Below are 24851 nucleotides of genomic sequence, written 5' to 3'. Positions count from 1 at the left end.
GAACCCATTTTGACTTTGCTGGACCTTTCTACACACATAGTGATTGTTGGTTGTAGCTGCCTTTTCAAAGTTTCCTTATGATGTGCATTGTCTGTTTACCACAGCATGTTGTTGTCGTGGTCTTCAGTCCTGAGACTGGTTTGATGCAGCTCTCCATGCTACTCTATCCTGTGCAAGCTTCTTCATCTCCCAGTACCTACTGCAGCCTACATCCTTCTGAATCTGCTTAGTGTATCCATCTCTTGGTCTCCCTCTATGATTTGTACCCTCCACGCTGCCCTCCAGTACTGAATTGGTGATCCCTTTATGCCTCAGAAAATGTCCTACCAAACAATCCCTTCTTCTAGTCAAGTTGTGCCACAAACTCCTCTTCTCCCCAATTCTATTCAATACCTCATCATTGGTTATGTGCTCTACCCATCTAATCTTCAGCATTCTTCTGTAGCGCCACATTTCGAAAGCTTCTATTCTCTTCTTGTCTCAACTACTTATTGTCCATGTTTCACTTCCATACATGGCTACACTCCATACAAATACTTTCAGAAACGACTCCCTGACACTTAAATCAATACTCACTGTTAACAAATTTCTCTTCTTCAGAAACGCTTTCCTTGCCATTGCCAGTCTACATTTTATATCCTCTCTATTTCGACCATCATCAGTTATTTTGCTCCCCAAATAGCAAAACTTCTTTACCACTTTAAGTGTCTCATTTCCTAATCTAATTCCCTCAGCATCACCCAACTTAATTCGAGTACATTCCATTATCCTTGTTTTGCTTTTGTTGATGTTCATCTTACACCATCCTTTCAAGACACTGTCCATTCCGTTCAACTGCTCTTCCAAGTCCTTTGCTGTCTCTGACAGAATTACAATGTCATCGGCGAACCTCACAGTTTTTATTTCTTCTCCATGGATTTTAATACCTACTCCAAACTTTTCTTTTGTTTCCTTTACTGCTTGCTCAATATACAGATTGAATAGCATCGGTGAGAGGCTACAACCCTGTCTCACTCCCTTCCCAACCACTGCTTCCCTTTCATGTCCTTCGACTCTTATAACTGCCATCTGATTTCTGCACAAATTGTAAATAGCCTTTCGCTCCCTGTATTTTACCCCTGCCACCTTCAGAATTTGAAAGAGAGTATTCCAGTCAACATTGTCAAAAGCTTTCTCTAAGTCTACAAATGCTAGAAATGTAGGTTTGCCTTTCCTTAATCTTTCTTCTAAGATAAGTCGTACGGTCAGTATTGCCTCACGTGTTCCAACATTTCTACGGAATTCAAACTGATCTTCCCCAAGGTCAGCTTCTACTAGTTTTTCCATTCGTCTGTAAAGAATTAGCGTTAGTATTTTGCAGCTGTCACTTATTAAACTGATAGTTTGGTAATTTTCACATCTGTCAACACCTGCTTTCTTTGGGATTGGAATTATTATATTCTTCTTGAAGTCTGAGGGAATTTTGCCTGTCTCATACATCTTACTCACCAGATGGTAGAGTTTTGTCAGGACTGGCTCTCCCAAGGCTGTCAGTAGTTCTAATGGAATGTTGTCTGCTCCCGGGGCCTTGTTTCGACTCAGGTCTTTCAGTGCTCTGTCAAACTCTTCACGCAGTATCATATCTCCCATTTCATATTCATCTACCTCCTCTTCCATTTCCATAATATTGTCCTCAAGAACATTGCCCCTGTATAGACCCTCTATATACTCCTTCCACCTTTCTGCTTTCCCTTCTTTGCTTAGAATTCCTGATAAATGAAACGAATCGAATCGTAGGCAGCAGCCAGGCCACGACAACACCGCCCAATTAGAGAGGGAAGCACTAACTGGAAGGGAATGTCTCACAAGCCACACTTTGCCAGGCCTGGTTTAGGATCTTTGTGTAAGGATTTCACGAGAGATGATCAGGTAGTGACAGCATGTGGGGCAGAGAACAGCTTGCATAGGGGCAGGGCATACAACATAGGTGGTGACCTGACTAAGATAGCTTCCCTAACTAGTGGCACCAATATGAACATGGTAGAGCTATCCCATGGCTTGATCAGTCTTATCTTTCCAGTGCTGTATGGCGAATCAATACAAAGCTGGAGACGGCACTGATGACTGCTGGCAGAGTGCACATTGCGCTGTTGCTAGAGGGGATTATTGGGAGTTGGTAGAGTTAATTAATGAGAGTACAGCAGATGGGTGTGGGATGACACATGGTCAAATACCTGTTGTCATGGGTAGGAGAACCACGCCTGTACAGAGTAATGGTGCTGAGATGATGAATCACCACATATAGTGCTATCATCATATGAATTTGCAGGATGCTACTGTAGAACTACCTTAATGGGTGGGGGATCATGTATTTATATCGGGGGTGGCACGCATTTTAAATCTAGAGAAGATCTGATCACAATTAGTGTACATAAACATTTTAAATCGGCAGCTCTTGATACAACATAGCTAGGTATCTATAACAAGTTAATCATTCTGTGTGTTTACCATTCATCTAACTGTAATATGGAGACTTTCTTCAACAAATTAACTTAAGTCCTAAAAAGAGTCTCAGGCTCCAAAACTAACATAATAATATATGGAGATACAAATATGAACACAGAACTTGCTAAACATATTGAGTACTTTTCACCTGGCACAAATGGTAAACACTGTTATGAGGGTTTCAAAAAGTCCAGCTTCTATTTTGGGCCATGTATTTAATAGGTATTGACAGGGAAACCTGTTAAGAATCTATAAGAGATCTTGGCATTTTGGATCATTACTGTCATATAATAAAGTTAGAAACAGGCTTTGTTAAAACTGCATAACTGTACGCCTACAAAAGTATCTTCTTGGAACATTAGAAAACACGCTTTATTTAGGGCACAGGCAAATCAAACCTGGGATGAAGGGTAATTGTGAAACAATGTGGATGTTAAGTTCTCTAAACACAGTGTTTAAATTAATTTCTGGGGAGACATTTCCAAAAGCAGTGACGTCTACAGCAGCAGTTAATGAAAACAGATGGATGACTGTATGTATTAGAAAACTCTCAAAGACAAAAGTTTCTCAGTTCTTTGTGAAAGCACTGCACTAATCCACAGTTCCTGGAATACTATTATAGAAAAATGATGGTACAGATTGCTGCAAAAATACCATTCAGTGACAAAATAATTTATGATGTAGAAAATCAGAGCAAAGTAGTGTGGGATCTTATAAAACAAGAAACTGGAAAAGTCAGGTACAAGTATAACAACATACAAATCAAAGATAGGATAGAATGTGTTCAGGAATTAGCAAATTTTGTAAAAGATCATATCTCTGCTACTATGGAGAATCTGCATCAAGGGGATGACAGGATTGATGGAAGTTTAACTGTTGGATGGAGGTCGTGGGACTAGTGGGTTCCTGGAGATTCAGGCCAGGATGATTATAGGCTCCCATAATTGTCCTGGCTTCAACTTCTGATAAAGCACTGTCCTCATACTCTCCACCCAACAGTATGTCCTCCCTCCATCCTGCTATCCCCTCCAAATTCACATTACCTTCAGCATTGGTTGCTCCCCTCCGGCTCCGACAACTGTGCATCATGTGCTGAGCCCATGCACTTGCCACCCCCTCCCTCCCTCATTATTAACCAGCAAACCAGCTGCCTCCTTCCAAGCCACTTGCCACCCACCCCTAACCACTCTCCTTGCTCCACCCACCCCGTCAGATACCACCCTCACCCTACCCTAGTCCAACTGCTTAAATGCAGCACTAGCACGAAGTGTAGAGCCAGCACCATGTGCGTGTGTGCGCATGCACGCACTCATTGTGAAGAGCAATTTTAAAAAAATAGGGCATCCTTAATGCACCAAGGAAGTACATGTACCAATCTTTGGTGAATATCAGGGAAAACATTACTAAATACTTCACTAACAGTAAAAGATTACTAAAATGCATCTGTTTACAAAGGTAGCTGAAAAATTCTTCATAAGTACTGCATACTACACAGTTGAAGATTACTTACAGTAGTGGGTAATAGTGAAGGGGGGAAACAACACCACCTTGTCGCATTTCAATATATGATCATGGTTTACTGCTTCCACAAGGGAATAATGCATCAAGATTTGAAATGCATGATAGTAATATCTGATGACTCCGTTATTTGCATGGACTGTGGAGTATAATTAAACAGGGCTGGAAAGAAGTCTGGATTTGGTGCAAGGGGCTCAGCAGTATTTTCACTGTCCAAGAGTCATGAGTGGTTGTCACTGTGTGTGGCAATGAAGAGCAGAACTATGTTTTATATTAAAAATTACCAGATACAGCCCAGGAGTCATCAGCAGGCATCCTTAGTAGATGCGGCAATGAAGAACAAAACTACAATTTTTATTACAAATTACATGAAACAAGTTGTGGGAAAATCGAGGAACATTATACAATAGGGTCATACCAAATGAGACAGTGCAGCTGTTAAGACACTGACCCCATATTCAAGAGGATGGAATTACTCTATCCAGCCATCCTGAGTTGGGTTTTCCATGGTTTCCCTAGATTACTAACACAAATACCAAGACAGTTCCTTAATCAAGACCATGGCCAACTGACTGTCTTAGCTTCACAGACTACCTGTCCTATTCTCATAAAGCATGTTATGTATGATGTGTGTTGCATATTTTGACCTACTGATTTGCACTGTATTATCTTGACAAAGCCTATATCAATGTGAGATAATCTTTGACCAAATAAAGAAAAATAAATAAAAGACCATGACTGATTTTCTCTATTGTTTTTGTCTGACTGAGCTTGTGCTCTGTATCAGATCTTCTTGATGGAATGTTAAACTCTAGAAACTGTCTTACTTTTTAAAAAAAAATTTTTAAAAAAATGGTGGCATGTGTTACTTTGTTTCATACTCACCCTTCCCTCTCTCCATTTTCTCTTACCTAGTACATCTCCTCCAGCCTACTATCATTCAGTTTAACACCCTTTCTCTAGACACCTCTTTTATAGTGAGCTGTCACAGGATATTGCAACAATTACTTTCAAAAATTTTATAAGCAGTACTTAACAAATGTTAATGAAATTTTTGCTTATCTTAGCTTCCACCCTATTCACCTTTAAAGTATTTCTAATGTTCTCATGACACCATTCAGTCAAGTATTGCCAGCTAGTAAATTATGAGAGGAAGCAAAATTGTTAGTACTGAGGATAGATACATATAAAAGAACAAGAGTATCCTAACTTTTGGAACAATTAGTTCCTCCCTCGGGAAAGTGGCTCCTCTCTCAGGAAAGTAGTTCCTCCTTCGGGAAAGTAAGCTGGCCCCAGGATGAGAAGGGTCCATCTGTTGTGAATGTCAAGATCTTTGTCCCCCCACGAGTGAACTGTTTTTTATTTCTACCCTTCCCCAACTTTTATCTCTTTCATCCTCAAGGAAGGCACTAATAGTTCCAGAAGCTGGATACTTTCTTGTTATTTTACATGTGCCAATTGGCAGTACCAACAATGTTGCTCCCTGGCCAGCAATCCTGTCTCACAACTTTGTTGTTTTCTTAAGTACATTTTCCTTCTGATGTAATCACCAGCTAGTAACACAAATTAAAAGTTTCTACCGATCAGAATGTGCTGCTCATCATTCTCCACTGACATAAAAAGTGGTAGATGGCCAACACAGTTTTCTACTCATGGAATTAAACAGCAAAATATTGGTCTCCACAGTATCAGTATCAATAATGACTTCATTAAATCACAACATTACTTGACACTTAAATGTTATATTCCTTGTTCATCATCTTTCAACATGTAACGAAATGTTTTACACCAACTGTTTATGACATAATATCTCTTCCAGTTAAGCAACTAATTGAACTAAGGAACATCTGTACCAAGTAAAAACATAATATATGTGCCATTACAGTTTAATGGATGTGCCATTTACAAAGTACATGTTCCAGTCTTTTTTAACTGCACAATTTAGATGAATGATGTGTGTGCACTTTTGAGTGTAATAGAATGTTCCTATCATTACCAACAAGGATTAAAATAAGACAATGGAACAAACAGCCTCCTGCTGGAATATAGCTCCTCCAGTGGTGAGGCACAAGATGCTTACTAACAAATATGATTCTCCTGCTCTAACACATACATACACTCCTGGAAATGGAAAAAAGAACACATTGACACCGGTGTGTCAGACCCACCATACTTGCTCCGGACACTGCGAGAGGGCTGTACAAGCAATGATCACACGCACGGCACAGCGGACACACCAGGAACCGCGGTGTTGGCCGTCGAATGGCGCTAGCTGCGCAGCATTTGTGCACCGCCGCCGTCAGTGTCAGCCAGTTTGCCGTGGCATACGGAGCTCCATCGCAGTCTTTAACACTGGTAACATGCCGTGACAGCGTGGACGTGAACCGTATGTGCAGTTGACGGACTTTGAGCGAGGGCGTATAGTGGGCATGCGGGAGGCCGGGTGGACGTACCGCCGAATTGCTCAACACGTGGGGCGTGAGGTCTCCACAGAACATCGATGTTGTCGCCAGTGGTCGGCGGAAGGTGCACGTGCCCGTCGACCTGGGACCGGACCGCAGCGACGCACGGATGCACGCCAAGACCATAGGATCCTACGCAGTGCCGTAGGGGACCGCACCGCCACTTCCCAGCAAATTAGGGACACTGTTGCTCCTGGGGTATCGGCGAGGACCATTCACAACCGTCTCCATGAAGCTGGGCTACGGTCCCGCACACCGTTAGGCCGTCTTCCCCTCACGCCCCAACATCGTGCAGCCCGCCTCAAGTGGTGTCGCGACAGGCGTGAATGGAGGGACGAATGGAGACGTGTCATCTTCAGCGATGAGAGTCGCTTCTGCCTTGGTGCCAATGATGGTCGTATGCGTGTTTGGCACCGTGCAGGTGAGCGCCACAATCAGGACTGCATACGACCGAGGCACACAGGGCCAACACCCGGCATCATGGTGTGGGGAGCGATCTCCTACACTGGCCGTACACCACTGGTGATCGTCGAGGGGACACTGAATAGTGCACGGTACATCCAAACCGTCATCGAACCCATCGTTCTACCATTCCTAGACCGGCAAGGGAACTTGCTGTTCCAACAGGACAATGCACGTCCGCATGTATCCCGTGCCACCCAACGTGCTCTAGAAGGTGTAAGTCAACTACCCTGGCCAGCAAGATCTCCGGATCTGTCCCCCATTGAGCATGTTTGGGACTGGATGAAGCGTCGTCTCACGCGGTCTGCACGTCCAGCACGAACGCTGGTCCAACTGAGGCGCCAGGTGGAAATGGTATGGCAAGCCGTTCCACAGGACTACATCCAGCATCTCTACAATCGTCTCCATGGGAGAATAGCAGTCTGCATTGCTGCGAAAGGTGGATATACACTGTACTAGTGCCGACATTGTGCATGCTCTGTTGCCTGTGTCTATGTGCCTGTGGTTCTGTCAGTGTGATCATGTGATGTATCTGACCCCAGGAATGTGTCAATAAAGTTTCCCCTTCCTGGGACAATGAATTCACGGTGTTCTTATTTCAATTTCCAGGAGTGTATTATGCGCACCCTTCATGTAATACAGTACATATTTCATAGAAGATACTGGTGCATAATGAAGTGGTCTGAAAATGAACAGTGTTCCCTTTTCTAATAATATGTACGAATTAACATGATAAAATCAGTTCCATCATGAAGCATGACAATCCACCAGCTGCACACAGTAACAGAATAAACAGTATCACACTCAAAAAATGGATACAATACTGAGGGAATGTAGCTTACTCTCTGCTCCTGCCTCTGCCCCTCCCTCCATCACCCTTCTCTGAAAAATAATTAATCAACAACCAGACAACAACTGCTCCAGCATTGTGACACAGGGATCATATCTCTACTGTTTGTTCTTTTTCTTTTAAAGCTGCATCATTACTTTGAGACATAAGGTTTGAGGATAAATCCATTTACACTGAAATGTACATGAATCCAGTGTCAGGATATATTAAATACTTTTGTAAGATTCCTGTCTTTGATACTTAAAAAAAGATTTTTCAGAGGTCAACATTTCTTGCCTTCACTAACGCATGAAAATATTCTTCATGTTTTAATGTTGACTGCCAAAAACGTGGTTCAAATCTGACTGGCATGAAAAGATTACACCAGCTGCATATGTCATGCTGAAAAGCCAACCAATTTTTTAAAAAATTTTATTTATTTATTTATTTTGCACTATTTCATTATTCTGTAACCAAAGTAACATGTGAAAATATCTTCCTTACCTTATAACTCCTGCGTCATCAACTGCCTTGATTATCAACAGATAGTTATGTAATCTTAAAACTATTCAAATTTTTTTTCATCTAAAATGTTAGTGGTTTGTATAATAACTAAGCAGTTTGTTTTCTTAAGGCATGTGAAATTTTATGAAGTGAGTTTGTTAAATACACCACTCATTCTGTTTTGGCCCTAATTTACATGCAAATGTTACATATTGTCACTAAAATTGATACAGTCAATCTAAGTGTACAAGAATTGCCTGGATTATTACAGTATTGTCAAGTACTTACAAATTTCATTTCCATTAGTTCCTAGACACACCTAATTTTAGGAGTATACACTTGTGTTCTGGTAAACTAATAGAAAAATTTTACCTTGAGTAAAAAAGTAAACCCTTGTTCCATCACCACGAGCATAAAAGTTGGATCCTAAGCACTGCCCCTTCTTAAATCTAAGCTGAGCCATGTCATAGCGGCCATAATCTCTGAAAACCACGAGGCCACCAGGTCGGAGATAGTAAAATATTTTCTCTGCAACATGGCGGAACCTGTAAAAGAAAATGATGATTAAGGTTATGTTTAATACATGTGCAATATCAATCATTATTTAATGTAAAACCGCAGTTGCTCATTGTCATATACATCAGGGAACAAATCATTCACAGACTTAATCTGTAAGCCACTGAGAACACTTGTGAACAATTACTAGACTGGGCAAACTACAGTAGAAAGCTGTAATCAGTGAGAGGCGGCTGCCTCCACAATAATATTATATCTTTGCAAACTGAACTCACATTGCAACTTCCTGGTGTGGCGGACCGAGACTCGAACTCGGAACCCTTGCCTTTCGTGGTGGGCAAGGGCTCTACAATCTGAGCTACCCAAGCAGAATGCAAACATCCCCCAGGCTGTGGCTAAGCCATGTCTCCACATTATCCTTTCTTCCAGGAGTGCTAGTTCTGCAAGGTTCGCAGGAGAGCTTCTGTGAGGTTTGGAAAGTAGGAGATGAGGTACTGGTGGAAGTAAAGCTGTGAGGACAGGGCGTGAGTCGTGCTTGGGTAGCTCAGGTGGTGGCACTTGCCCACAAATGGCAAAGGTCCACTTGCCCACAAATGGAAAAGGTCCCGAGTTCGGGTCTCGGTCTGGCACACAGTTTTAATCTGCCAGGAAGTTTCATATCAGCACACACTCCGCTGCAGAGTGAAAATCTCATTCTGAACTCACATTCTTTCCTGCCAAACAGATGGATGTATTAATTCAATATCAGCTTGAAAAAGGCCAAAACACACACTGGATACTGACTATAGGTTGAACCACAAATGCTGGCAGTTCGCACAGATCGAGACACAGGCAAGTACTGAATTGTTTCCAGTTCCAAGCGACAGATGTGTTAAGTGCATACTCATGCTCTGCACCTAAAGAAAGTGTGTATATTGTAAATTATGTGTCTCGCTTGCTTAAACAGAATTTGTTGCTTACCACCATCAGCTGTGGCAACTCACAACAAATGGAATAAAAATTCACTGAATAATTTGCTATGATCACATTTAATGTTTGCATTGGCTACACCTTTTGTAGCAGAGTGCTGAGAACGTTACTGAATGCACAGTGGTTTTAGAGAATGCATGATGTAGCTGAGCAGTACATGCATAAACTAGACTGTCATTGTTTGTGACTCCAACTGCAGTGGTAATTAGACCTAAAGTCATTTGTAGTGAAATCTGTAAACTATTTCATCATTCAACACAAAATTAACAATTGCTGCTGCCCACCTCCAGCCTCTAGACCCCAGCTCAGGTCAGCCCACACCACTAAATATAACTTCCATGTTTTCCAACTTTTTACTCATACACAGAACATCTCTTTTCCACAAGACATGCCAAATAACTCATGAATGGTTGAAAGAAAAAAACAAAAGCAAAATACTCTATAACAGTCTCTCAATAAATTCACTGCCATCAAAATTAAGTAGTAACAAAGATACTCAATTTGTTGATGGAATGCATGGGTTACTGTTTCTGGAGACCAAAAATTTGCTTTTTCATGCAGCCTTTTAAAAGGATTAATTTAAAATGAAAAATTATGGATATGAGCACACCCAGTTGAGTCAAATGACAACAGCAGGTTCTTAAAAAGAAATCCTTCACCATGTAAAAAAAGTGCTCTATTTTCATCTCCTGAATCTTACTACTTGCAATTCTTAAAATTGATTATGTGACTGGCTACAATATTGTGACTTTCCTGACTGCAAAGTTCACAGATACCTGTATTTTCCACAAGCTGCCTGCCCTTTACATGCACATGTGATATAGTTGAAATTGTCACTTGAGATGAAATGTTGTTGTTGTTGTGGTCTTCAGTCCTGAGACTGGTTTGATGCAGCTCTCCATGCTACTCTGTCCTGTGCAAGCTTCTTCATCTCCCAGTACCTACTGCAACCTACATCCTTCTGAATCTGCTTAGTGTATTCATCTCTTGGTCTCCCTCTACGATTTTTACCCTCCACGCTGCCCTCCAATGCTAAATTTGTGATCCCTTGATGCCTCAAAACATGTCCTTCCAACCGATCCCTTCTTCTAGTCAAGTTGTGCCACAAACTTCTCTTCTCCCCAATCCTATTCAATACCTCCTCATTAGTTATGTGATCTACCCACCTTATCTTCAGCATTCTTCTGTAGCACCACATTTCGAAAGCTTCTATTCTTGTCTCAACTACTTATTGTCCATGTTTCACTTCCATACATGGCTACACTCCATACAAATACTTTCAGAAACGTCTTCCTGACACTTAAATCTATACTCGATGTTAACAAATTTCTCTTCTTCAGAAACACTTTCCTTGCCATTGCCAGTCTACATTTTATATCCTCTCTACTTCGACCATCATCAGTTATTTTACTCCCTAAATAGCAAAACTCCTTTACTACTTTAAGTGTCTCATTTCCTAATCTAATTCCCTCAGCATCACCCGATTTAATCTGACTACATTCCATTATCCTCGTTTTGCTTTTGTTGATGTTCATCTTATATCCTCCTTTCAAGACACTGTCCATTCCGTTCAACTGCTCTTCCAAGTCCTTTGCTGTCTCTGACAGAATTACAATGTCATTGGCGAACCTCAAAATTTTTACTTCTTCTCCATGAATTTTAATACCTACTCTGAATTTTTCTTTTGTTTCCTTTACTGCTTGTTCAATATACAGATTGAATAACATCGGGGAGAGACTACAACCCTGTCTCACTCCCTTCCCAACCACTGCTTCCCTTTCATGCCCCTCGACTCTTATAACTGCCATCTGGTTTCTGCACAAATTGTAAATAGCCTTTCGCTCCCTGTATTTTACCCCTGCCACCTTTAGAATGGGAAAGAGAGTATTCCAGTCAACATTGTCAAAAGCTTTTAATGCTAGAAACGTAGGTTTGCCTTTTCTTAATCTTTCTTCTAAGATAAGTCGTAAGGTTAGTATTGCCTCACGTGTTCCAACATTTCTACAGAATACAAACTGATCTTCCCCGAGGTCCGCTTCTACCAGTTTTTCCATTAGTCTGTAAAGAATTCGCGTTAGTATTTTGCAGCTGTGACTTATTAAACTGATAGTTCGGTAATTTTCACATCTGTGAACACCTGCTTTCTTTGGGATTGGAATTATTATATTCTTCTTGAAGTCTGAGGGTATTTCACCTGTCTCATACATCTTGCTCACCAGATGGTAGAGTTTTGTCAGGACTGGCTCTCCCAAGGCCGTCAGTAGTTCTAATGGAATGTTGTCTACTCCCGGGGTCTTGTTTCAACTCAGGTCTTTCAATGCTCTGTCAAACTCTTCACGCAGTATCGTATCTCCCTTTTCATCTTCATCTACATCCTCTTCCATTTCCATAATATTGTCCTCAAGTACATCGCCCTTGTATAAACCCTCTATGTACTCCTTCCACCTTTCTGCCTTCCCTTCTTTGCTTAGAACTGGGTTGCCACCTGAGCTCTTGATATTCATACAAGTGGTTCTCTTCTCTCCAAAGGTCACTTTAATTTTGCTGTAGGTAGTATCTATCTTACCCCTAGTTTGACAAGCCTCTACATCCTTATATTTGTCCTCTAGCCATCCCTGCTTAGCCATTTTGCACTTCCTGTCGATCTCATTTTTGAGACGTTTGTATTCCTTTTTGCCTGCTTCATTTACTGCATTTTTATATTTTCTCCTTTCATCAATTAAATTCAATATTTCTTCTGTTACCCAAGGATTTCTATTAGCCCTCGTCTTTTTACCTACTTGATCGTCTGCTGCTTTCACTACTTCATCCCTCAGAGCTACCCATTCTTCTTCTACTGTATTTCTTTCCCCCATTCCTGTCAATTGTTCCCTTATGCTCTCCCTGAAACACTCTATAACCTCTCGTTCTTTCAGTTTATCCAGGTCCCATCTCCTTAAATTCCCACCTTTTTGCAGTTTCTTCAGTTTCAATCTGCAGTTCATAACCAATAGACTGTGGTCAGAATCCACATCTGCCCCTGGAAATGTCTTACAATTTAAAACCTGGTTCCTAAATCTCTGTCTTACCATTATATAATCTATCTGATACCTTTTAGTATCTCCAGGATTCTTCCAGGTATACAACCTTCTTTTGTGATTCTTGAACCAAGTGTTAGCTATGATTAAGTTATGCTCTGTGCAAAATTCTACAAGGCGGCTTCCTCTTTCATTTCTTCCCCCCAATCCATATTCGCCTACTATGTTTCCTTCTCTCCCTTTTCCTACTGACGAATTCCAGTCACCCATGACTATTAAATTTTTGTCTCCCTTCACTACCTGAATAATTTCTTTTATCTCGTCATACATTTCATCAATTTCTTCGTCATCTGCAGAGCTGGTTGGCATAAAACTTGTACTACTGTAGTAGGCACGGGCTTTGTGTCTATCTTGGCCACAATAATGCATTCACTATGCTGTTTGTAGTAGCTAATCCGCACTCCTATTTTTTTATTCACTATTAAACCTACTCCTGCATTACCTCTATTTGATTTTGTATTTGTAACCCTGTAATCACCTGACCAAAAGTCTTGTTCCTCCTACCACCGAACTTCACTAATTCCCACTATATCTAACTTTAACCTATCCATTTCCCTTTTTAAATTTTCTAACCTACCTGCCCGATTAAGGGACCTGACATTCCACGCTCCGATCCGTAGAACGCCAGTTTTCTTTCTCCTGATAACGACGTCCTCTTGAGTAGTCCCCACCCGGAGATCCGAATGGGGGACTATTTTACCTCTGGAATATTTTACCCAAGAGGACGCCAGCATCATTTCATCATACAGTAAAGCTGCATGTCCTCGGGAAAAATTACGGCTGTAGTTTCCCCTTGCTTTCAGCCATTCACAGTACCAGCACAGCAAGGCCGTTTTGGTTAATGTTACAAGGCCAGATCAGTCAATCATCCAGACTGCTGCCCCTGCAACTACTGAAAAGGCTGCTGCCCCTCTTCAGGAACCACATGTTTGTCTGGCGTCTCAACAGATACCCCTCCGTTGTGGTTGCACCTACGGTACGGCCATCTGTATCGCTGAGGCACGTAAGTCTCCCCACCAACGGCAAGGTCCATGGTTCATGGGGGATGTAGAGCAAATGAAATCATTTTATGAAAAGTGCAATTACTTCTACCCATTCAGTTGAAGAGAGAAAAAAGGAAAAATAACGCAAATGTTCAATGTGCAAAAAAACACCTACCTGTCTGGGTGAATTGCTGAAATTACAAATATTGCAGCAACAATATCAAGACTATTAGCTTCAAAAGGGGGCTCCCAATCATCTGCTGTCACATCACATACAAAAGCATGGCATCTGGAACATGAAAAAACGTTTATACATCATGTGTGCCTTCTTTAAAAGACCTCAGTAAACCAAAAGCTCCCATGAAACTGCCTTTCTGATGTTTCCTCAGTGTATTCAGCAGATAGTACGTTTTTAGATAGTCAGCTGAGTCAACAATTCCATTCTTGTGCACAATATTTCAACAATTGTTCTAATCATCTTCACCAGGAGTGGCAAAACAGTGTTATTGCCTCAACTTCAACCAGCTTGGCTGGAGAAAACACACTTAAGACCACCATTCACAGCATATGGTAAGGACAATTAGCTGAAAAATCAAAACGTTACACAAAAAAATCAAATCAGCAGCTTGAGTAAACAGATAGACGAGACTGAAAATAATAAGATGCATCTTTTAAATTTAGCTTGTTCAAACAAACTATGTTGTGAACTAAAAACAATATCTCAGTCCATATTGCACTAAGAGCTGAAATACATTGCTCCTTCAGCTGTGCAATACATCACATAATATGGATTAAATGCAAAACTTCTTGCAATAATCTGTTTCATGACACGTGACCTAAGACTTAACACACACATCATTAAAACTATTTAAACAAATTGTAAGAGGAAAATGTATTTACATGCAGTTTTGAAGAATCTTTTTCAAAAGATGCAAAATCAAAGTTAACACTGCAGATGTGCTAAATGACATCATAAAGGTGACAAAGGATCAAATAATGATGTGACACACTGAATACCAGGAATGTAATTCCTTTATTAATACACTGAAAGGAAAAAATTGCAACACCAAGAAGGAGATGTCCAACATAAACAAAAGTTGGTAGGCATGTTTGTACATCTCAAAGATGATGTCTCTTCAAATTTTGTGACAGTTGTACATAGCATCACTATGAGCATGCAAATCAGGTTTGATTTAAATAGATGCAGTAACAGTCATGAGCATTAGTTACCTTTGAGATTGGATGTGGTGAGTTGATGACAGTAAGGAATGCCTTTATGCCATTATTGAACGAGGTCTTGTAATAGGGCTATGATGAAATGGGTGTTCCTTCAGTGATACAGCAGGAAAAATTGGAAGGAATGTAGCCACTTTACATGAATGCTGTCAACGGTTGTCACAAAAATGTAAAATTGCAAGAAGACTGGGCTCTGGATGGCCACATGACACTGCTGATAGAGAAGATATCATGTTCAGCATTTGGCTGTGGCATCACACTCCATCTGCAGCAGCAATTTGAGCAGCATTGGCACCACTGTAGCACAATGAACTGTTTCACATCGGTTACTTCAAAGACAGCCACACACCGTCAGGTGGCTTGCGGAGTATGGATGTAGATGTAGACAGCTCTGAGCCAGACGCCCTGTAGCATGCAGTCTACTGACCTCGAGCCCCTGCTGTTTGTGAGTTCATTGGTGTTTATCGAGAGCTCAATGGAAAGTGGCGTGGAGGTCTGCTCTGTTTTCTGTTGGAAGACAGTTCTACCTCAGTGCCAGTGACAGATGTGTGTTGATTAGTGGGAGACCAGTTGAGGGCCTGCAACCAACCTGTTTGGCTGCAAGACATGCTGGACCTACAACTGCAGTTATGGTTTGGGATGCGATTTTGTACAGCAGCAGGAGCATTCTCGTGGCTATCCCACATGCCATGACTGCAAACCTGTACATCAATCTGGTGATTCAATCTGTTGTGTTGCCATTCATGAACAGCATTCCAGGAGTGTTTTCCAAAAGGATAATGCTCACCCACATTCCGCATTTGTAGCCCAACATGTTCTAAAGAGTGTTGACACATTGCCTGGACATGCTTGATCACAAGATCTGTCTCCAATTGAGAACGTACAGGACATCATCGGGATACAACACCAGTGCCATCCACAACCAGCAATAACCGTCCCACTAACGACAGACCAGGTGCAACAGGTGTGGAATTCCAGCCCTCAGAATGAAATCTGGCATCTGCATAACACAATTAATGCACATCTGCGTGCTTGCATTCAACATTATGGCAGTTACACCTGTCATTAATGTACCAGGATTTCACATTTGCATTGGCTTATCTTGCGCATACATTAACCTTGGTATTGCAATGTTAATCACTTAAATATGTTATGGATATAATAGAGGGAAACATTCCACATGGGAAAAACATATATAAAAACAAAGATGATGTGACTTACCAACCGAAAGCGCTGGCAGGTCGACAGACACACAAACAAACACAAACATACACACAAAATTCAAGCTTTCGCAACCAACGGCTGCTTCATCAGGAAAGAGGGAAGGAGAGGGAAAGACGAAAGGATGTGGGTTTTAAGGGAGAGGGTAAGGAGTCATTCCAATCCCGGGAGCGGAAAGACTTACCTTAGGGTTTTTTTATGAGGCCTTTGGATAGGACAGATGTTTCGGATTGGGAGAGAGGTTTGGAGGAAAGGTTAACTACTGAATTAGGGTGTTGTGGTTCCAGATTGTGTTGATTGGAATTTTGAGGTTTTGGAGGGAGTGGAGCTGGAAGTGGGAGGTTGAGTAGATGGGAGAGACTGGGTTTGTGTGCAATGAGATGAGGTTGAGGTTTGTTGGAAAGGTTGTGAAGGGTGAGTGAGTAGCCTTTACGGAGGTGGGAAACCAGGAGATTGGATAGTTTTTTGAGGTGGAGGGTGGCATGCTGTTCTAATTTGCGGTTGGCCTGTAGGAGGATGCTCTGAACAGCCAGTGTGGATGTGGGAGAGGAAAGATTGAGGACTTTTATTAAGGATAGGAGTTGACGGGTGTGTTCATTGGCTGAGTTGATGTGTAGGTGAAGGATTAGGTGGGTGAGGGCAATGGATTGTTCAGTTTGGAACTGGTATAGGGACTGATGGAAAGAAGGGTTGCAGCCAGAGATGGGAACTTTAGGTGTGAGGCCTTTGGGGGTAAAGCCAAATGTCAGACAAGCCTGAGAAAATAAAATATGGGAGCGTAACCTGGCTAGGGCGAAGGCATGTTTGCGGAGGGAATGTAAATAAAACTTAATGGGGTCGTTGTGGGGGTGTTGTGAGGGTGACATGGTATTAGAAGATGGAAAGTGTAACATGAGGCTGAAATGAAAATGAAAATAAAAATATATGGGGAGAGATAAAGGTGAACTAGAAAGCAACTGGAGATCTGGTGTGAAAAAAGGCGAAAAAGTGTTGGTTAAAGCTGGGCTATGTTGATCTTATTTTCTCTCTCTGTTTTTGCCACTAGTTTCACTTTGTATTCACCTTCTCCTTTTTACCGTAAACTACTATACAATTTTATCCCGCCTATATATACTCAACAATACGTAACCCACTTCCAAACCATAAACAAAAAAAAATTTTTTTTTTCCGCTTTCAACACTACCGCTGCTATAAAATCCACCATTCCTAGTTCACAAACAGTTCCTTTCACCTATTAAATAACCATTTCGGCTAGTTCTAATAACTTTCACTTTATTTCCATTTCTGTTTTTTCCACATCACTGGTCATTTTCAGCCGCTTCCCACAGGTTTTAACATAATTATTTCTTCGTCAGACAATTGTTAGCCTCATTTTCATAATCTGCCACCACAAAACCACTCTTTGAAATACATTTACACGCAGTTTTTTCGAAATTTTCCCGAATTTCTCCACCCTTTAACGTGTTTATTTCTTCGTCAGACAATTGTTAGCCTCATTTTCATAATCTGCCACCACAAAACCACTCCTTTTAATACATTTACACGCAGTTTTTTCGAAATTTTCCTGAATTTCTCCACCATTTAACGTGTTTTGGCGGCAACACAACCACCTAACCTTTGTGCACATCGTTTTCTACCAACCCAAGTTCACCACAGGATCAACATAGCTCAGCTTTAACCAACACTTTTTCGCCTTTTTTCACACCAGATCTCCAGTTGCTTTCTAGTTCACCTTTATCTCTCCCCATATATTTTTATTTTCATTTTCATTTCAGCCTCATGTTACACTTTCCATCTTCTAATACCATGTCACCCTCACAACACCCCCACAACGACCCCATTAAGTTTTATTTACATTCCCTCCGCAAACATGCCTTCGCCCTAGCCAGGTTACGCTCCCATATTTTATTTTCTCAGGCTTGTCTGACATTTGGCTTTACCCCCAAAGGCCTCACACTTAAAGTTCCCATCTCTGGCTGCAACCCTTCTTTCCATCAGTCCCTATACCAGTTCCAAACTGAACAATCCATTGCCCTCACCCACCTAATCCTTCACCTACACATCAACTCAGCCAATGAACACACCCGTCAACTCCTATCCTTAATAAAAGTCCTCAATCTTTCCTCTCCCACATCCACACTGGCTGTTCAGAGCATCCTCCTACAGGCCAACCGCAAATTACAACAGCATGCCACCCTCCACCTCAAAAAACTATCCAATCTCCTGGTTTCCCACCTCCGTAAAGGCTACTCACTCACCCTTCACAACCTTTCCAACAAACCTCAACCTCATCTCATTGCACACAAACCCAGTCTCTCCCATCTACTCAATCTCCCACTTCCAGCTCCACTCCCTCCAAAACCTCAAAATTCCAATCAACACAATCTGGAACCACAACACCCTAATTCAGTAGTTAACCTTTCCTCCAAACCTCTCTCCCAATCCGAAACATCTGTCCTATCCAAAGGCCTCATAAAAAAACCCTAAGGTAAGTCTTTCCGCTCCCGGGATTGGAATGACTCCTTACCCTCTCCCTTAAAACCCACATCCTTTCGTCTTTCCCTCTCCTTCCCTCTTTCCTGATGAAGCAGCCGTTGGTTGCGAAAGCTTGAATTTTGTGTGTATGTTTGTGTTTGTTTGTGTGTCTGTCGACCTGCCAGCGCTTTCGGTTGGTAAGTCACATCATCTTTGTTTTTAGATATACTTAAATATGTTACCTAGACAAACATATTCTCAAAACTTCATTATTCTACATTAATTATTTTTTGGTGTTGTGACTTTTTTCCCGTATGTAGTAAAGTGCCAACTGCAAGTGATAAACAGCTAAACAAGTGTTCAGAATTCTGTTAGTTTTTGATAGGGAACTAAAGTTAATGTGGGGCTGCTGTTGATAGATGACATAAAAATTAAAGCTTTGTGAGCTACAAATACTTAAAAAAACTTTCCTAGCTAAGTGCATTTTTGTGAACAATGACTTTGCAAACAAACAGTAATGTCATCCTGTTTGAGGTCAGATTATTTCTTGATATTTTGCTGCAAAACTACTGTCAATAACAACAAGAAATTGAACAGTCTGTTGATGAGATGATGGTGCCTTCCGGGTACAATGGCTGCAGTTTTCTAATAATGATTGTAGCACCGAAACAAATTTGTCAAAATATTTGTATGTGATAGAGTGTCAGGGACTTTATAAGACTTTATTCCCTATACAGGTGACAGAATACTGCCAGATGTTACAAACAAAAATAAATCATTTGAAATTGATGAGCAAATTGTCATACGTTGGTATAAAACAATATCTAATCATTTGAAATGTAAAGTATATTTTAGTAACTTTTTATTTTTATTTTTTTTATTTTGGTTTTTTTAGGGCACAAAACTGCTATGGTCATTAGCGCCCGGTCCGTGACTTAGGAAACAGTAAAAAAAACGAAAATGGAAACCAGCAGCAATGGGAATGAAAGTCATAAAATTGGAGAAACTAAAAGCAGAAGGAAGGCTTAAAAATCCACTACAGAAAGGGGTTGGTTGTCCCCAAAAAAAGCTTCAAATGACTGACGTCGTGTCACTGGCACTAATAAACTCGAGAACGCGATCGGCTGAGCGCATGTCATCTGCTAAAATCGACGATATATCAGGCAATAGCTGTAGACGGGAGCGTAACGGATTAAAATAGGGGCACTCAATTAAAAGGTGTCTTACCGTCCACGGCTGAGAGCAGTGGGGACAGAGTGGGGGAGGATCACCGCTTAAAAGATGTCGATGGCTAAAAAGACAGTGCCCTATCTGGAGTCTAGTTAAAATTACCTCCTCCCGACGACGCGTACGGGAGGAAGAGGTCCAAGCACAAGGAAGAGCTTTCACGTCCTGCAATTTATTATGGGGAAATGTTGACCAATGCGCGTGCCATAAATGAACAACACGACGACATAAAACGCTCCATAGATCGGTGAAGGGAATCGATTGAATAGCTGGCCGAAGAAGAGAGACTGCAGCCTTTGCTGCAATATCGGCCGCCTCATTTCCACAGATACCAACGTGTCCCGGGAGCCAGAGGAACGCCACCGAGACGCCCCCCAGGAGGAGCAAGCGCAGACAGTCCTGAATCCGGTGGACCAGAGGGTGCACAGGGTAAAGAGCTTGGAGACTGAGGAGAGAGCTGAGAGAATCTGAGCAGATTACGTACTGTATCCGCTGATGGCGGCGGATGTAGTGGACAGCCTGGAGAACAGCGTAAAGCTCCGTAGTATAAACCGAACACTGGTCGGAAAGCCGAAAGTGATTTGGGGTGTCGCCAACAATATAGGCACTCCCTACACCTAACGATGTTTTCGAGCCGTCGGTGTAAATAAATGTGGTGTCCGTCATTTGTGCACATAGAGCAGCAAATGCCCGACGATAAACAAGTGAAGGCGTACCATCCTTGGGAAATCGACAAAGGTCATGGAGCAGGCAGATCCGGGTACGGAGCCAAGGCGGTGCTGTACCCCAAGTTGTCAAGAAGGTTTTAGGAAAGCGGAAGGAAAGAGAATGGAGCAGTGACGGAAGCGGACTCCCGGTGGTAGTACGGAGGAGGGGCGGCCTGCATACCCTACATCAAAGGAGGCGTCGAAAAAAATGTCATGGGCTGGATTAGCAGGCATGGAAGACAAATGGCTAGCATAACGACTCAGAAGGACTGCTCGCCGATTGGACAGCAGAGGTTCAGCAGTCTCAGCATAAAGGCTTTCCACAGGGCTGGTGTAAAAAGCTCCAGACACTAAACGTAATCCACGGTGGTGGATAGAGTCGAGATGCCGAAGAATAGACGGCCGAGCAGAGGAGTAGACTATGCTTCCATAGTCCAATTTCGAGCGCACTAAGGCGCGATAGAGGCGGAGAAGGACCACTCGGTCCGCTCCCCAGGAGGTACCATTCAGGACACGGAGGGTGTTGAGGGATCGCAGACAGCGAGCCGAAAGATAGGAAACGTGGGAGGACCAGCACAGTTTTCTGTCAAACATAAGACCCAAGAATTTAGTGACGTCTGAAAACGGAAGGTTGACAGGTCCTAGATGTAAGGAGGGTGGAAGAAACTCCTTACGTCGCCAAAAATTAACACAAACGGTCTTACTGGGAGAAAAACGGAAGCCGGTTTCGATGCTCCAAGAGTGGAGGCGATCGAGACATCCTTGAAGACGTCGTTCAAGAAGGCTGGCCCGTTGAGAGCTGTAGTAGATCACAAAATCGTCCACAAAGAGGGAGCCCGAGACATCAGGAAGGAGACAATCCATAATTGGATGTATGGCAATGGCAAACAGTACCACACTCAGCACGGAGCCCTGGGGTACCCCGTTTTCTTGTGAGAAAGTACGGGACAGAGTAGTGTTCACCCGCATCCTAAATGTGCGCGCTGCCATAAATTCGCGAAGAAAAAGGGGCAGCCGGCCTCGAAAGCCCCAAGAGAACAGTGTGCGGAGGATGCCTGTCCTCCAACAGGTATCGTATGCTCTCTCCAGCTCAAAAAATATTGCTACCGTTTGGCGTTTCCGGAGAAAATTGTTCATGATATAAGTGGAGAGAGCAACAAGATGGTCAACTGCAGAACGATGCTTTCGGAATCCGCATTGGGCAGGTGTTAAAAGACTGCGGGATTCCAGCCACCAAGCTAAACGGCAATTCACCATGCACTCCAAAACCTTACAGACACTACTCGTGAGAGAAATGGGGCGATAGCTAGAGGGGAGATGTTTGTCCTTTCCAGGTTTCGGAACGCGAACGACGATAGCTTCCCGCCATCGTCTGGGAAAAGTACTGTCGGTCCAAATTCGATTATAAAGGCGAAGGAGGTAACGCAGACTATGGGTTGATAAATGCAGCAACATTTGGACGTGGATACCATCCGGTCCTGGGGCGGAGGAGCAAGAAGAAGAGAGCGCATGTTGGAGTTCCTGCATGGAGAAAACAGTATTGTAGCTTTCGCGATTTTGAGAGGAGAAAGCAAGATGTTGCACTTCCGCTGCACGTTTCTTCGGGTGAAACGCTGGCAGGTAATTTGAAGAGCTCGAAATCTCAGCAAAGTGCTGACCCAATGAGTTAGAAATTGCGATGGGGTCCACTAATGTATCATGCGCGACAGTGAGCCCAGAGACGGGGGAGAAACTAGGCGCGCCTGAGAACCGTCGAAGCCGACTCCAAACTTCCGAGGAGGGAGTGAAGGTGTTAAATGAGCTAATAAAGAATTTCCAGCTTGCCTTCTTGCTATCGCGGATGACGCGACGGCATCGCGCACGGAACTGCTTATAGCGGATACAGTTGGCCAAAGTAGGATGGTGGCGGAAAATGTGAAGAGCACGTCGCCGCTCACGTATTGCGTCACGGCATGCCTCGTTCCACCAAGGAACTGGGGGGCGCCGGGGCAATTCGGAGGTGCGTGGTATTGAACGTTCCGCAACTGTAAGAATAACATCGGTATTATGTGTGACCTCATCGTCGACGCTGGGAAAGTGACGGTCATCAAATGTCGCTAGAGATGAAAAAAGTGTCCAATCGGCTTGGGCAAACTTCCAGCATCGCGGGCGCATATATGGCAGTTGAGGCTGCAGTCTAAGGACACATGGAAAGTGGTCACTCGAGTGTGTATCATCAAGGGCGAACCAGTCGAAGTGCCGAGCTAGCGGAACAGTACCGACCGCAAGGTCTAAATGAGATAAATTTGTCGTGGAGGCAGACAAAAATGTGGGGACCCCAGTGTTGAGGCAAACTAGATCCGCTTGGTGGAAGACGTCTAGCAATAGTGAGCCACGTGGACAAGGATGTGGAGATCCCCAAAGCGGGTGGTGGGCATTGAAGTCCCCAACCAGCAAATAGGGGGGCGGAAGCTGACCAAGAAGATGAAGGAGATCAGCTCGTGCCATTGGTGTGGATGATGGAATGTATATAGTACAAAGAGAGAACGTGTATCCAGAAAGGGAAAGACGGATGTCGACAGCTTGGAAGGAAGTGTTTAAGTGGATTGGGTGATAATGGAGAGTATCATGGAGAAGAATCATGAGTCCTCCATGGGCTGGAGTGCATTCAACAGAGGGGAGATCATATCGGACGGACTGAAAATGAGGAAGAACAAAGCGGTCATGGGGACGCAGCTTTGTTTCCTGAAAACAGAAGATGACCGGCGAGTAGGATCGTAAGAGGATCGACAATTCATCCCGATTGGCTCGAATGCCGCGGATATTCCAGTGGATAATGGACATAGGGTGAACAGAAAATGGAGGAATGTGACCAAAGTTGCTGTCAACTCAATGACTGCTCAGAGCTTGCGACCGACAGCATGGAATGGCATTCAGCCTTAGGCAGAAGATCCTGATCCATAGGTTGTTCAGGAGCAGCTCCTGCCACCAGCGATCGGCCGGTTGATCGGCCGCCAGCAGTGCGCCTCGGCGACACAGAAGACGGCCGAGGGCGATTTCGCCAGGTGGTGCTGTAGATGGGACACACCTTGGCGGAGAAGGAGGTGAACTGGGTTTCTTAGTAGCCTTCTTGGAAATATGATGTTTAGAAGAAGGAGGAACTGATGGTTGTGAAGTTGGGGTACGTAAAAAATCTTCACGAGTATGCTCTTTTTTCGAAGTCTTGGTGTCTGACTTCTGGGCTCGAGATTTAGCAGAACCCGATGAAGGGTGAGCCATAGAGTGGGCAGGCGAAAGGGGTGAGGTTGAACGGGCGATCTTTGCGCTGGCCGATCTGACGACCGTGGTACTAAAGGTGAGGTCGCAAGTCTGCATGGCCGCCTCCTTTGTTGGCCGAGGAGAAGCAAGGACAGTGCTGTATTTTCCTGTCTGAGGCACGGTGGGCTGTCGACTGGCGAATAATTTTCGAGCAGCAAAGGTCGACACCTTTTCCTTCACTCTGATTTCCTGGATGAGCTTTTCGTCCTTAAAAACGGGGCAATCACGAGAGGAAGCAGCGTGGTCACCCATACAGTTGATGCAGCGAGGGGATGGAGGTGGATAAGCACCCTCATGGGCATCCTTGCCACACGTAACACATCTGACCGGATTGGAACAGGACTGGCTGGTGTGATTGAACCGCTGACACCGATAGCAACGCGTAGGGCTTGGGACGTAAGGGCGAACGGAAATTATCTCATAGCCTGCTTTGATTTTCGATGGGAGTTGAACTTTGTCAAATGTCAAGAAGACAGTGCGGGTTGGAATGAGGTTCGTGTCAACCCTTTTCATAACTCTATGAACAGCCGTTACGCCCTGGTCAGACAGGTAGTGCTGAATTTCTTCGTCAGACAATCCATCGAGGGAGCGTGTATAAACGACTCCACACGAGGAATTTAAAGTGCTGTGCGGTTCAACCCGGACAGGGAAGGTGTGGAGCAGTGAAGTACGCAGCAATTTTTGTGCCTGGAGGGCACTGACTGTTTCTAACAACAAGGTGCCATTCCGTAATCTGGAACAAGACTTTACAGGACCTGCAATTGCGTCGACACCTTTCTGAATAATGAAAGGGTTGACCGTGGAGAAGTCGTGACCTGCGTCAGACCGAGAAACAACAAGGAACTGTGGCAACGATGGAAGAACTGACTGTGGCTGAGACTCAG

At 43.2% G+C, this 24851-nt stretch overlaps 1 protein-coding gene across 2 annotated transcripts in view; it reads right to left on the bottom strand.

Annotated features, from left to right (window-relative positions):
- LOC126252997 (tRNA N(3)-methylcytidine methyltransferase METTL2) overlaps window positions 1-24851 on the bottom strand; it is a 63911-nt gene that overhangs the window by 8189 nt on the left and 30871 nt on the right. The window contains exons 4-5 of one of the 2 annotated variants that reach the window (XM_049954029.1): window positions 13980-14093; window positions 8632-8804 (exon numbers count right to left, since the gene is read on the bottom strand). In XM_049954029.1, coding sequence (XP_049809986.1) covers window positions 8632-8804; window positions 13980-14093 — 287 coding nt within the window. The remainder of the gene's footprint in view (window positions 1-8631; window positions 8805-13979; window positions 14094-24851) is intronic. The other variant, XM_049954030.1, reaches the window with a different exon arrangement.

The sequence above is a fragment of the Schistocerca nitens genome, chromosome 4, assembly GCF_023898315.1.
Source record: "Schistocerca nitens isolate TAMUIC-IGC-003100 chromosome 4, iqSchNite1.1, whole genome shotgun sequence".
Lineage (NCBI taxonomy): Eukaryota > Metazoa > Arthropoda > Insecta > Orthoptera > Acrididae > Schistocerca > Schistocerca nitens.
This window is presented reverse-complemented; position numbering and strand designations above follow the sequence as displayed.